Raw genomic sequence first — 15683 nt, 5'->3', positions numbered from 1 at the left:
CATTGGATAGGGATGGATATATATTTTTGGAGTCATGAGTGTTTATTTCATATGAAGGAGCTTATGGAAGGCAAGGTTTACACACGAATGAGAGGTAGTGGGGGTGGAATCTCAGGCCATGTAAGAGGAGGAGGTGGGTGGAGCTAGCAGGCATTTTCCTCTCTGTGGAGCACTTCATGTTTCCGTCCACTGGGCAATGTGCAGAACAGACTCATAAAAGCTATGAGTCTACTTAAAGGCCTCCTGGGTTTTGCAGTGGATTCAACCCTGTATCACACCTTGGATCCATCTCCTGGCCTCTTGTGCCACCAGTGATACAGCTTCTGAGCAGGTCCTGAAAGTGGGTGTCAGCAGTATCCAACATGAATCTTCCTCTGCCTGGCCTTGCCATGGGCCCTCCACCAATATGCCCCTCCTGTATTCTTTCACCTGGAGGAGAAGGGCACAACTAATTCACAGGGGTGCTCTGGGAGGGAACCAGTCCTGTCAGGGGTGAGGGCAAGAGAGCCTGGCATTGATGTTGGGGCAGAGGTTGACTTGTTGAGGACCATGTTCTGTTGCTACTTTATGGTGATGGACACCTTGGAGAATGACATCTGAGGGTCTTCACCATTCTGTGACTTGCTTGTGAAAGGGTGGTGGGTTGGGGGTAAAGATTTCCTACTCCTTGCCTCATATGTTTCTGGTATAAATACAGAAGTAGGGTGAGGTCTCAGCAGAGTGGGGCAGGCAGGGGAGAAGGAGTTGGGAGATGGGAATGTGTTCATTCCTTTAGAATTGTTGCCAGAAACCACACATGTCTCCTTAGTCATTTGATTCATAGGTGTGTTCCCAGCAGGTAGGAGGAACAGTATGACTTGGTGGCACAAATCCCCACTGTTGGGGACCCAATACCATAAAGCACACGGGAATAAGCAGTAGGTGAGCCAAGAACAAGCATCTTAATAGGAATAGCATACTATACTAACATTACTTGATCAATACTAAATACTTCAAAAATTCAGTGTTGTCATGGTGATGGGAATTATTTCCAAACTTGAAGATATAAGACCTATTCTGCTACCTCCTTGCTTACTTCCAGGTAGCGGTGTCTGGCCCCAGAACTTTGTTGCAATCATTCTGAACACTTTTTTTTTTAAGGAGCGAATATAGCTCTGTTCAGCTTCCGGCTGCAAGGGAGATTTCTGCCAAGATTTGCGGCACGCAGCTGAAATATGTTTTGTATTTTATGAGCTTTGGCTCATCGTGGAATTAAATAGCACTAATTACATGAATATAGACCAGCAAGGGAGACAACTGTTCACTTCCTGATTTTTCCTGGAATTGAAAAAGAAAGGGAGGAGGTAGAAGGACAATGATGGGACTGGGAAGAGAACCCTCCTACTAGACATTAGATGACAACAGAAGTACTGTCATTTGGCCCAAATGTGCCCCAAATAGGCTGCTCCTTCACAGTGCCACTCTTTGGTGGAAATACTGGCCTCCTTATATGAAGATTGTGTGGGCGGGAAGGGTGGTGGCCCTGATGCGGGCAGCAGTCACAGGGCCTGGGGTCGGTGGGGGACATTTGGGGAGCCAGGTGCTAACTGGGGGAAATGCTGAGGCCCAAGGATCTGAGAGCAATGGGCTCCCAGCTGGGATCCCCCAGCACCCTGTATTTAGCATCCTTTCCAAACCTCTTAACCTTTTTCAGCTAGAAAAGTCGAGTTAGAGAGTTCACACTTGTCTAAGGAAGGGAATTTTCATTCCTTGTTAACATTTATTTTCTTACTAGTGAAAGGGAAGGAAATGGGCAAAATCACTCTATCACGGATGTAAGTTAAACCCTTGGGTTGGGGTTGGGGGGGTGGTGCTTCAGAGTCTAGAGGACTCCTGCTGACTTTTCAGTCAACTGTTGTGGGTGGGGATCCCCAGAGGCCAGAAGAAGTGAAGGCCCCTCCCTGAAGGGCTAGTTTGCTCACTTGGACCTGGCTCTGTGAGATGGACCAGAACCTGAGCTGACAAAGTACGCCCCGCTCCAGCCTTCCTTATTACAAGAGAGAAAATGGCTCAAGGCGGGTGATTTAGGGCCACTTGACAGATGAGTGCTCTGCGTTCTCAAAGGGCAGGCAGTGCAATCCGACCGTGGCAGGCTCTCCCAAGGCGCTCCACAATTTAGATTTAGGCCGCTAGAAAGCCAGTTTAAGCAAAGATGCAAAGAGCCTCAAGAGAGAAACTTCAATGCCAGCCTTTTGTTTTCTAGTCAACACCCTCCCACCCCCTACCCTGGGTGTTGTAATCGTCACCATTATGTGGTTCTGTGGCACGTGCCATCTGTGGAACCTTCCCAACACAAGTGATGGCCTGTATCCCAGGAGGCCTAAATGCCTTACTCTCACTTCGAAATTTAGCCCAAGAAGGAACTTGGTGATCTCTCTTGCCTTATCACCCTATTTCCCGAAACACTATTTTACAGATGGAGAAACTAAGGCATTAAGAAAGAAGGGCAGCCACTGAGCAGGACTGTGACCAGTTGGGATTACCATTCCTGACTTCTGTAGCATCCTTGCCATGGTGACTCAGAGAAAGGAGGCTTTTGTGGATGACTTTGGGTGACACATTAACCATGACCCACTGTGGGCTAAGAAGATCCTGCTTCTTCCCTTGACCATGAGAGGAGAGGAGGGTATGGAGAGGAGGAGCTCACTGGGGTGAAGCCATGTGATATGGTTTTGCTTGCTGCTGCCACACTGAAAGTCCAGGCAGAGGGGATGTCAGGGCTGAGGGAAATGTGGCTGGAAGAGCTGTAGTGAGCCTTGTCTCCAGATGAAAATCAGTCAGCTAAGCAAGCCTTCAATCTGCTTCCCCCCAGGCCACATGTATGTGAATGGCTGCATGGAGCATTGACTGTCCCCAGCCTGTGATGGACCCCCAGCCCCATCTCTGTGATCTGAGTGTCCACCCAGATCTTGGAGCAGCAAAAGTGACAGCAAATGCCCTTTTGCTATAGCTTTCGGGTGTCATGAGCACCTTTGCATGATGTCCCTCCATTTCTATACAGAGCGAATAGGCACCCTCAGAATACTGGGAGCCAGCCCCCTGGGTAGGGCATTCCTCATGGGCTGGGCCCAGGGTTGGGGTGGGAGAGAGTGACCACATTGATGCCAAGTCCAGCTGGGGCATCTGACCCTGAATTCCTGGCCAGCCTGTTTCTTTAAATGAGACACTGGAAAGTTTATGATTCTGTCCTCCCAGCCCAGACTGCTATTGAGAATGTTGTGTTTTTAAAGCCTCACAGCCAGACTTGGAGTAAAGAGAGTCATTGCTTAGCGACTCCCCCACCCGGAGCACAGTGCCTGGAATATAAAAGGCTGCTGCGATGTAATAATAAGAGTTCCATCTTGAGCTGCCTGGGCTCGCTGAAGCTCCCACTCAGCTCTGCTGGGAACGGCAGACTTGGCCAGAGAAAGGTGGTTTTGTCCCTGGGGGGCTCCCTCAAGGCCAAGGACAAGGAGGCCTGGGGGAGGGGAAACCATAGATGGGGACCTCAGGGGTCCAGAGACGACCTAATCTCTGAATGGGGGCGGCTCACAGACTCACCCTCCTGCAGAGGCTTCTTCCAGGCTGGTTCCAAAGGCTCTGTCCATGGTAATCACATTTCGCCAGCCCCCCTTCAATAAACTGGGAAGTAAGGATTAAGAGAGCCCTGAGCAGCTTGAGCTTGGTGCTGAATTTCCTGGGGACCCGGGCTGGTTGCCTGGAGGCACAGGGACTCTAGGTCTGTGCCTGGCTCCCCATTCCTCTCTCTTCCCCGCCCCTGATGGGGCCTCCAGCCCTTCCCCCAACCACCAATGTCACATTTCTCCTTGTTCAAAAGAACAGAAGCAGAGGGAAAACAGACTGGAGGGATTGACTCCTGGGCTCCTGACCTGCCCTAGCTGTTGTTGCATTCTGGTTTTTGCTGGGTTATGGCCACGCTGAACTTTCAGAGTCCTGCATGCACATATGACTGTCCGATGACAGTGCTGTGACCTTCTCTTGGAACGACAGTTGCTTTGACTTGATTTTTCCCCCTAGCGGTAGTAATGGATTGCACTGCAACATTCACACCCTCAGGCACTTTTCCATTTATGAATGTGGCACTCATTTCTGAGATGGCGATGGGGAGGGGGGCAATGAACACATGCTGCACGCACATCACAGGCTTTGGGGACAGCCATTGCATGACTAGACTACAGATGTCACATGTAAATGATTCTTGAGAAAAATAAAATAACAATTCATGGCTCCCACTTAGAGAAACTAAGAGTTTAATGTGAGAAAAGCAGACACACACAAAAATACTTACTGAGGATGTTCTTCTGAGCACATAGATTATAAACTAGAGTAGGAATCTAATAAAGGCATTTGTCCATTTTGCTAATTTGGATCAATGGATGTCTAGTGTTTCTTGAATTAAATAGAAAGGAGACCTGTGCTGTGTCCCCAGCCCTCTCTCTGCCCTCAGCTGCACACACATAGTGCCTCCCTAGTTCCCAAACTTTGGGAGGGCCACTGAGGAACATGAAGATTTTTCTTCCTTGTAGACATTGGCATGGTCATCTTGTACCCATCTAGGCACAGATACTTGAAATCTGGCTTTAGGAACAAGGAGGGGGCTGCTGGCATTTAAAGGGGTCCCCCCCCGCCAGGGGCAGCCTTATGTGCTACAAGAATCAGAGCCCCTACAGCACCCAGGCTGGGGTTTGAATCATGGCTCTGATATGCTGGCTCTTTCTGCCTGTGTTAGTCAGGGTTGTGCCTACAGCTGTCACACAGAAATCCACCATTTCAGAGCCTTGTTCCAGTAAAGGTTTCTTTCCTGCCTTGGTGGATGGGTCCTTCCACCTCTAGGCTCCATAATCCTGTAGAGCCTCAGAACCCTCTTTTTCCAACTGGTGAAAGGCTCTGTAGGGAAGACATATCTATTTCTTAACTGCTTTGGTGCAGAGGTGGAACCGTGACAATTCTTCACCATTCACAGGGTCACACCTGGATACTGTGTGAAAATGTAGAGGCTGGGAGAGGTGGCTGGTGGCCCCCTCTTACCAACAACTTCACACAGTCAGCCGCATGGATGGAGAAGCACACATTTTTGGTGGATCATTAGCTTTCTGTCCTCCAGCCTTGTCTCGACAAGAGATGAATTACATAAAGTGGGGCACTGTAGAGGAGGCTAAGGGAAATGAGTTTCCTGGTTCCTAGCAGGGGCTGGTCAATGGAGCTCTGCAGAACTTACTAGTGACTGGAGATGGCCTCAAAGGGGGACAGCTAGAGGGTCCTGTAGGAGACCCTCAACCACCTGAGGACAGGGGTACTGTCTTCTGCTTTGGAGTGTCTGTACCCCTTGCAGCCAGCTCAGAACACCTCGCATGGTACATGCTCAATCAACATTCGTTGGCTGAATGAAAGAATGGGTGCTGATTCTAGCAACTATGTCTCCTGCCTCGTCTAAGTTTTCCTCGATGCAAGTTTGTCTTAAGGCCCAGCTCCTTCTCCTCAACAGGGTCTTTGCTAATTTTCTCAGCTGAATAAGTGGTGTTTCTCAAAGTCTAGTTCGTGGACACAGGGCAACTTGTTATGATATTCCAGCTGGTGGACTGACAGTTCTCGTTGTAAATCACGTACGAAAGATGTAGTTTTCCTGATGCATTTGAAGTCATGCTTTAAGCAGACAAAACTGAGTATTATAAGTGGTTCTAAGCCCTAGATTAGAGCAAGGGAAACCCAACATTTTGCATTTGGTCACTGTTTGAGCTAAGTGGCCCAGCACCAAGATTCATTTTGAACTTCAGCTGTAGGTGATCCCAGCTGCCACTTCATACATACTGCTGTGGAGTAGTCATTCATTCATTCATTCATTCACTCACTCAGCATTCATTTATTTATCCATTCATTCATGTGTTCTCAAACATGTATTACATACCTACCATGTATTAGGCTCTAGTCTTGGACCTGGAGAGGATAGTGGTGAAAAATACATAATTTCTGACTTCTAGGACCTCATATTTTTGGAGAGGGGACAGCATATATGGGCAAATACAACATAATTTGTAAAGTGTGAGACTCTGGTGGGAACTGATTCCTGTTTTAACATATCACAGGGGCATCCTATGCATTGCCAGGGTCAGAGCTGGCTTCTTTGAAGATGAGATCCTAGGTGAGGGGGGTTGAAGGGTGGGGATTCGGGGGGTATAAACCACCTATGAAGAAGACACAGAGGCATGGCCAGGTGGAGAACACCCCAAGAGACCTGCCAGCACAGCCCTCTAAGCAAACACCCAGCAGAGAGAGGAGCATTGTGTTTGAATACGAAAGTCAGCACACACATACATGCACACAAACCTTCCCACACCCAAATCTTACCTGAGATAAAGCCCCACTATTTGCAAAATTCTAGATTATCTCTGTGGCCAGTGGGACATGGAGATATCTTTGGCATGCTTTCTTTTTCCTGTGAAAGAATAGTCTATTAGAGAGGATGTGGTAAGAGACACTGTCGTCTTTTGGCTAGAAGGCTGGATTTTTCTGTGTATGGGTTAGGATTCTTTCATTAACAAATTCCAGAACCCACACTGGCTTGTGCAAAAGGGAAATTTTGGCTCGTGCAACTGGAAAGTGTAAGCATAGAGCTGGCTTCAGCATGCTTGATCTAGACATCTGTGTGATGTCACCAGGCCCCGAGATCCAGTAGTTTCCTGTGGCTCAGCTCTGCTCTTCTCCGTGCTTCAGCTTCATTCTCTTCAGGCTCCCCTTCCCATCTTTCACCCCCATGGTTATAAGATGGTGCCTGCAGTTCTCAGGCTCACACCTCTCCAAGATCACATCCATGGAGACCTAGAACTTTTCCCTCAGTCTGTGATCTCTCAGAGATTCTGATCGGACCAGGTAGCCATGCCTGAACCAATCACTGAGACTCCCTGCCCTGCCCTGCCCTGCCCCCTGCCAGCATCTCTGTGCTGATTGGCTTGGGCCCAAGTCATGTGTTCCCCCTTGAACCAGGGGTGGTGACCACTCCCCCAGAAGCTTTTGGTCTTTCAGAAGCTGAAAAAGGGTGAAGAGGTGGGTCCCTAGGGGGTAAGTGAATAGGAGCAAAATAACAGATATCCACTATCTCTAATGGTGTCTTTTAAAACTCTTTTTGATCATGACTGCATTAGTCAGGGTTCTTCAAAGAAACAGAATCTGTGTGCGTGTGTGTGTGTGTGTGTGTGTGTGTAGAGAGAGAGAGAGATTTTAAGGAATCCTACAATTTTAGAGTCTCCAAGTCTAAAATCTACAGAGGTAGGCCTGCAAACTGGAGACACAGAGGAGAGCCACATAAGCCCACAGACTAGAGACTCAGCAGAAAGCCAAACGCTATCTGCTGGCAGAATTCCCTCTTGCTCAGAGAGGCCAGTCTTCAACTAAATAGATGCCCACTTTATAGGGGGGAGTGTGTATCACACAAGTCCACTGATTTAAATATTAATTTCATCAACAGGGACGCCTGGGTGGCTCAGTCGGTTAGGCATCTGGCTTTAGCTCAGGTCATGATCTCACAGTTCGTGAGTTTCAAGCCTGGAATTGGGCTCTGTGATGACAGCTGGAGCCTGGAGTCTGCTTTGGATTCTGTGTCTCCCTCTCTCTGCCCCTCCCCCGTTTGCTCTCTGTCTGTCTCTCAAAAATAAATAAACATTAAAATTTTTTTAAATATTAATTTCATCTGAAAACATCCTCACAGAGACATCCAGAATAATGTTTTCCTGTGTACCTGGGTACCGTAGCCCAGCCAAGTTGACCTATAAAATTAACCATCTCAGTGACTAACAGGAAGAAATACATTCATATCACATTCAATGCATACATATGTATGGCTGAAACAAGAGTCTCACTAAATAGTGGTTACCCTTCCTAAAAGTGGCATAGTCTTATTTTTCTCTTCTACTTTATTTCATAAAAAAGCTCGTGTGACTCACTCAATTGGTTTCTGGGTTCACGGTATGTTGTAGAGATGGTCTTTTGAAACATCATCCTAGAATATGTCTTCAGAATGTTCTGTTATCCCATTGCAAAGGTCCTGTGGACAACTGAAGAGCTTTCCAAACCCCAGCATGACTTTGTGTTGCCTCAGCCCAGACCTGACTTGTATCTGGTCATGCCTCAGTTTCCTTATTTATAAAGGAGGCAGACTTACAAATACCTCTTCTACCTAACAGTGAACAATAAATCCAGAACAAGGTAATGTATATGAAAGCATTTTGTAAACTCTAAAGTAATTTCGTGAAGTAATTGCTATTTTAAACTAGTCTGTAATAACTTTCCTCTCTTCTACTCAGGAATCTGAGAGGAGGGTGCTATTTCGTGAAAATTAGTTTGAGCCCTTCAACACTTGCCACATAAAACAAAGACAGCCCCAATTTCTTTAATCAAAATGATGATCAGCTTCTAAAAATGAGTCCCATCTCCCCTGAGATCATTCAGAATTAAAATCTGATTTCAAAGAAGGGAAATGTGCAGTGTGTTTGGGTTTGATCCAGAGCCTTTTTGTTCCCCAGCTTTCCACTCATTACCCATTCTGCTGGTTCAGTGAGGTCTTTGGGGTGATCTTGGGGTGACCCAGTCACATCACTTGCCTTTAAGAATCAGAGTTGGGATGAATGCTCCCTCCAATACTTTGAAAAGCAGCTAATTGATGACCGAGAGAGAAATGATGTGGGTAGGACGTGCCACTGGGGGCAGGGGTTCCTAGGTTGGGTCACCACTTATGAGAACAGATGTCCTGGAATGGAGCCACCCTGGAGACAGAGCAGCCTCAGGCAGTCCTAGGGAGCAGGGGACTGACAGCTCTGCCCACTTGTGGGTCTGGAGCTTGGGGGGTGCCCTGTGTTTGGGTGACCCCTGCAGTGGTGGTGCCCAGCAGGGTCTCCAGTGAGGCAAGCCAGAGCCCGCACCCTTGCTTGTTCCTTCTCTCTTCCACTTCCCTGTTACTTGTTTTCTAATCAGTCCTTTCGTGGTGTGTAAAAAGGGAGGCTGGTTATTCCCATCATATGTTATTGTTTTCTGTGGGTTCCCCTCTCTCCAGGCACAGTAATTTCACTATCCCTAGATGAGGGTGATAAGTGTTTGAGATGCATAACTGTGTCTCATTTCAGTGTCTAATAGAAGATGGAGAGAGAGCCCTGGCACCTTTCTGCTCAGTAAATTCATAATTACAGGCTTCCTTGCCTCGCTTCTCGCAAACTAGAGAACTGTTGATTGGCGTGTGGGCCCATGAGTGTGTACAGTAAGGCAGGGGGTGTGGCAGGCACACTTCCCTGGTTCCTGGCAGGTTCCAATATGGGAACTGCTGAAAGTTCCCTCCAGAGAGTTGGTGGCTGAGTCCTGACTGGCACCTGCCTGTCTGGAGTGAGGATTACCAGCCTTGCTGGAATTTCATTGTTGCCAGTAATGTTCTGAGAGCTGTGTTAGCCGGGCATATGGCACCCAAGACAAAGGCCAGGGAGCAGGTGCTGAGGTGGGTTCAGACAAAGCTGGAAGACAGGCTGCAGGTGGTAGAAAGAGCACTGGGCTGGGAGTCTGGAGACCTGAGCTCAATGCCATCCCCACCTTCAACTCACTACGTGACCCTCTACAAATCACCTCACCTCTCTGGATCGCAGCTTCCTTGTCTTTAAAATCGGGGATCGGAAATCATTAAACTGGATTATCTCTTTCAAATGAAAAGCTTCTAGATTCTTCTCTGATGTTTGGATTTGCACAGGCAGTTCAAGATGAACCATCCTGAGTCCTCATCACTCTAACTGAGATGGTGCCATCACGTACTATCTCGTTATCATAATCCTAACCCTTTTCATCTCATTTCGTCTTGTCGACAAGAACAACTATCATTTAATAAGTAAAATACCGTGTGCCAGGCCAAAGGCCCTGTGCCAGGCACTTTCTGTCATTATCACTTTTTAGAGGTGAATAGTGGTGCCCGCCTGATGGATGTTATCTGCCAGGTTATGCCCTGTGGGTCCCAGGGGCTAAGCTTCCTCCTACAGAGCAGGTGGGGAGGTGTTCCTGGGTGATGTCCTGGGGCTTTTCTGTCTGTTTTGCAAATTCTGTGTGTGCCCTGAGCAGACATTTCCCACGTGGGGGTGTGAATGAAGGTACTGGACTCACAGGACTGTTCTGGGCTGTGGGTGTGCAAACCATTCTCCTCTCTGATGTTCACTCGAGAAGACGTGTGGCTTTGGTTGGGATCTTAGCTGACGACGTCATGTCTTTGCTTTCTTCTTTCTTCTCTTGGTCTTTGTGTAACCTCGCACTCTCCCTGTGGGGTGTTCTCTTGCTTCCTGGTCTACCTCTTCCCACTGCTCCATTATTGAGGATTTGGGTGAGAGAAATTCCACAAAGCTGAGATGCCCCCAAGTAAGATGCAGGCCATTCCTGCCCTGCTTTCTCTCAAACTGGAAGAAATATGAAGCCGTCCTCTTGAATAGAAATGAATAAGACCATTAGGACCAAGAGCTATTTTGTTCCATGGGGAGTTATTTATTTATTTATTGGGCCACTTCTTAAACCATTTGTTCTCTCCTTTTAATGAAAACCTCTCAGAGGAGGCCCCAATATGGGAGGCAGCCAAGATCTGCCTCATTAAAATGACATCAGGGCTCAGAGCCGGGCAGTGTACCCGGAGGACCTGGTTGCTGTCGTGGTGCAAAGGGATCCAGGATGTGGTTTTAAAGTTTTGGCCTCATGCACTATCTGGCAGTGGGGAGGTGCGAAGGAGAAGTGTCCGCGGCATAGGTGTAGACCTAGAAGACTGGGGCTGTGACCAATGGACCCCAATAAAGGGTTGTTTGGACTATTCTGCTGCATATAAACAGTAGCTGGTGCACCTCCCCATCTGTTCCAGGTTGGGGTAAACTGAGACGGATTAGCAGTTAAGAATGAGAATCCACTGGGGGTGCCTGGGTGGCTCAGTTGGTTAAGCGTCTGACTTCAGCTCAGCTCACGATCTCACGATTTTGTGAGTTTGAGCTCCGTGTCAGGCTCTGTGCTGACAGTGCCGAGTCTGCTTGATTCTCTCTCCCTCTCTCTCTGCCCCTCCCCCGCTCATGCTGTCTCTGTCTCTCTCAAAATAAATAAACTTTAAAAAATTAAAAATGAGAACCCGCTGTAGACTTGCACACCCAGGTTTGAATCCACTTCTGCTTATAGCTATGCAAGTTTTATAACTTCCCTAAGCTGCAACATGGGGATAAAGGTACTACTTACTTCAAGGGGACTACGAATCAGGGTCCCAGTAGGAGATAGTGCGTGCAAATTCAGTTGTTTGTGCAAAGGTCAATATGGGAGCTCTTCACAAAGGTATGGCTCCCTAAGAGCAGAGCAGTATTTGGGGGTAGGAAGAGTGAGGCCCGTTACCTCCTCTAGGACCAAGTGGGGTCAGGCAGGAGGTGGTTCACAGCACCTGGAGACAGAGAGGCAGTGTGGAGAGGCACGCCTGGAGCCACTGAGACCTGTGGGTGAGCATGGAGGCCCAGCCCCATCGCCTGTCCCCTCCCCCTCCTGCCAGCCTTCTGCTGATGCTCCCATCTGGCTGTACCTAACCAGGCCTGAGGGCAGGCAGCCCACAGATATAGCGTCCATACAGGCTAGCCTCCGAGGCACAGAGAAGGGTGGGGAATGGATCTGGAGGGGAAGGTAGAAGATACCCAACTCTGAAGGGTTTGTAAGATGAAATGAGATAGTCTCTGGAAGGTGCTGGACAGTGACTGCTATGAAGCCAGGCGCTAGATAGCCAATGGCCGTGCTTCATCGTCATCATCATCGCTATTATCATTATTATTAGCATTGTTGTTATTGTTGAAGTTGCCCTCCCGGCCCTGCTGTCACCCAGACCTGGGTGACCCACACATGCATGGGGGCCGAGTCCCATAGCCTCCAGCTTTTCCAGTGCAGTTCTTGGTCTCAGCATGTGCAGAGGGCTTCGAGGGGCCAGCCACACAAGCCCTGTACCATTATTACCCAGTATCACATCCTTCCTTTCCCCCACAGGAGCCTCCACTCCTGAGTCCTGGCCCTCCGAGGAGGCCCCTGTGCCAAGTGCTACCGTGCCGCGAGGACCCGTTTCTGAAATGAAAGCCATGCCGTGGAATTGGACTTGCCTGCTCTCCCATCTCCTGATGGTGGGGATGGGCTCCTCCACTCTGCTCCCCCGGCAGCCACCCCCAGTGTCCCAGAAGCGGTCTTTTGTTACGTTCCGCGGGGAGCCAGCTGAGGGTTTTAATCACTTGGTGGTGGACGAGAGGACAGGGCACATTTATTTGGGGGCCGTCAACCGGATCTACAAGCTCTCCAGTGACCTGAAGGTCTTGGTGACCCACCAGACAGGGCCGGATGAGGACAACCCCAAGTGTTACCCACCCCGCATCGTCCAGACGTGCAATGAGCCCCTGACCACCACCAACAATGTCAACAAGATGCTCCTGATAGACTACAAGGAGAATAGGCTGATTGCCTGTGGGAGCCTGTATCAAGGCATCTGCAAGCTTCTCAGGCTGGAGGACCTCTTCAAGCTGGGGGAGCCTTTTCACAAAAAGGAACACTACCTGTCTGGAGTCAATGAGAGCGGCTCTGTCTTTGGAGTGATCGTCTCCTACAGCAACCTAGATGACAAGCTCTTCATCGCCACAGCAGTGGATGGGAAGCCAGAGTACTTCCCTACCATCTCCAGCCGGAAGCTGACCAAGAACTCAGAGGCGGACGGCATGTTCGCTTACGTCTTCCACGATGAGTTTGTGGCCTCGATGATTAAGATCCCTTCAGACACCTTCACTGTCATCCCTGACTTTGATATCTACTATGTCTATGGCTTCAGCAGTGGCAATTTTGTCTACTTTTTGACGCTTCAGCCTGAGATGGTGTCTCCACCAGGCTCCACCACAAAGGAGCAGGTCTATACATCCAAGCTTGTGAGGCTTTGCAAGGAGGACACCGCCTTCAACTCCTACGTGGAGGTGCCCATTGGCTGTGAGCGCGGCGGGGTGGAGTACCGCTTGCTGCAGGCCGCCTACCTGTCCAGAGCCGGGGCTGTGCTCGCCCGGACCCTCGGAGTCCGTCCGGAGGACGACCTCCTGTTCACTGTCTTCTCCAAGGGCCAGAAACGGAAAATGAAATCCCTGGATGAGTCGGCCCTGTGCATCTTCATCTTGAAGCAGATCAACGATCGCATTAAGGAGCGACTGCAGTCCTGCTACCGGGGCGAGGGCACGCTGGACCTGGCCTGGCTTAAGGTGAAGGACATTCCCTGCAGCAGTGCGGTGAGTCAGGGGAGAGCCTGCGGGCTGGGATGGCGTGGCGTGGCAGGGGGACACTAGCCTGTGGTTTCCATGGGATGTGAATCACCCATCCCATTTTGCCAATGGGACAAATACATCTCTGGGTCTCACTGGACTCAGATCAGCACCAGCTCCAACATGCTATGGCTATGGCGCTGAGCTTATGAGAGCTGGAGCTAGAGCTGCAAGGTAGATTTCCTATTTGATGCTTTTCTCTATTCTGTATTAGCTCATGGCATGGCTCTAGGAGGGCATGCTAGAAATAGGTGGGGATTGTGTCATACAGATGTCACATACACCAGGCATTGTTAAGACAAGATTATCATGTCCTGTGGTATAAGACACATATCCATCTTTCTTACTGACCATGCCAAAAATCACTTTCCTGGGAACTTAGAATAAAACCATTACTGGGAGTAATGGAGCCAGTCATTCTATACTTGGGATAGATCTAGGGCTTCAGGAGCATCACGTTTTTGTCCCTCGAGGATCCTTAGAAAATGGCTAAATGAGAGCAGTGGTATGGTGGGAGTCCAGGGAACACAGAGGTGAAAACAGAGCTTGCTGAGAAAACTGCATTTATGGGGCACCTGGATGGCTCAGTCGATTAAGTCTCTGACTCTTGGTTTTGGCTCAGGCCATGATCTCATGGTTTGTGAGATCGAGCCCCATGTCAGGCTCCATGCTGACAGTGCAGAGCCTGTTTGGGATTCTCTCTCTCTCTGCCCTTCCCTTGCTCACTCTCTCTCTCAAAATAAATAAACTTAAAAAAACTGCATGTATTAAGCATCTTCTGTGTGCACTGTTCCGTGGAAGAGATATGGCAAGCAGCCTCGGAACCCTACTGAGTGACAGAAGTGCTGAAGGAAACCAGAAAAAGGGGAGAATGAAGGGCTGGTTTAGAAGACCTTCCCAGGGACTCATGCAACAGGTGACCCACCCTCCTGCCTCTCCCAACCTAACTCACCCGTGATCCAGCTTGCTGTGGCTTCACATCTGTTCATCTTTAAAATGGTCCGGTTTTTTCTCATTGTTCCAGTGACTTAGAAGTCTGATTTATGAGCATCTTCTATGCCCTGTGTCCCTCTCCTTCCTCCTTTTTTTTTTTTCATTCACTTAAAAACCTAGTTTGAGAAAAGTCTATCCTAGAGAGAAGAAAGGAGAATTCACACACAGGTGGAACATGTTTGCACGGATGTGATTCTTGACTGCTAGCCCAACATTGGTGGGATTCCACATTAGTGAAATGTATTTTGATTGATTTAAAAAGTCTAAGTTTCCCTTCATGAAATATGGCTACTTGCCAAACCCATCTCAGAGGGTGCTGGCACCCAGGCAGCTTGTGGGGGGAGGGGCTGTTCTTGTGGGCTCTGGGACTTTGAGGTAGGGGTTGGGGAGATGGAGAAGAAGGAAGGGACTTGGCAAGGTTTGCCTTTGGTGCCCTAACATTTAGGCTCATGCTGTTTTCCACTGGTGAGTTTTCTAGGTAGTTGGGCTGAAACTAAAAGATGCCATTTATTTCAGATAACCTGAGAAGCCTAGTGTCACAAAGGAAATGAGAGAGGCCAGAGAAGGAAGCAACAAGTTGACAATCTTAGCCAGGCCAGAGAGTGGAGGGGACTCCACTGTACCTGCTGAGCCTTAGTGGGTGGCATATCTTTGGGAGCCTTTGGTTTAGGGCAATGGCGGATTCACTCAATAGAGTCAATGAAACAAGACAGGTTTATGACCTGGGGGCCATGGACTTCTCCCAAATGCAGGCTATAAAGGCCAGGTGCTGTACTGTATGTACATATATTACAGCCTCAAGCACAGCTCCCTGGGAAGACGCAGTAGGGAGCCGGCGTGGAGAAGGAAGGCCCTTAGAGACCCTCTGATCTGTACCTTCATTCCGAGGCCCAACAAGGTGAATGAATTGCCCAAAGTCACATAGTTTGGGAAGGAGTGGCAGACATAGCACTCGAGGAAAATTTCCTTTGCCTCTTGAGGAAAATCACACTTGCACACATGTATGCACACACATGCACACCTACACATGCATGTGTGCACACGTACAATAAATACCCCCACGAGCATGCACACAAGTATGCACACCCTATGTTTGAAAGTGCAAGTCTATGCGGTGTGCTTACCAAACAGCTAGTTCTTTTGAGATCAGATGGGTTGGCTATTTTTTCCATAGATGCTTTTCTGTAGAAAACTGGCTCAGATTCTGTCTTTTCGGGTGATGCTTTTGGGAGTAGACTCAGCTGCAGGGATCAGCCTGGCTGCCGATGGGCAGGTGTTTGCCCCGCCCTTGCTCCCTGCCACAATACAAAAAGCAAAGTTCATCATGGAAGTCTGCAGAGCTGCGGG

General features: G+C 48.8%; 1 protein-coding gene across 1 annotated transcript in view; it reads left to right on the top strand.

The window, feature by feature from the left end:
* The window catches only part of PLXNA4 (plexin A4), a 437585-nt gene that overhangs the window by 57088 nt on the left and 364814 nt on the right, over positions 1-15683 (top strand). The window contains exon 2 of the mRNA XM_049641872.1: positions 12046-13310. Coding sequence (XP_049497829.1) covers positions 12126-13310 — 1185 coding nt within the window. The 5' untranslated portion in view covers positions 12046-12125. The remainder of the gene's footprint in view (positions 1-12045; positions 13311-15683) is intronic.

The sequence above is a fragment of the Panthera uncia genome, chromosome A2, assembly GCF_023721935.1.
Source record: "Panthera uncia isolate 11264 chromosome A2, Puncia_PCG_1.0, whole genome shotgun sequence".
NCBI classification, from domain to species: Eukaryota; Metazoa; Chordata; class Mammalia; order Carnivora; family Felidae; genus Panthera; species Panthera uncia.
The sequence above is the reverse complement of the archived record's forward strand: the minus strand, read 5'-3'. Positions and strand labels throughout refer to the sequence as shown.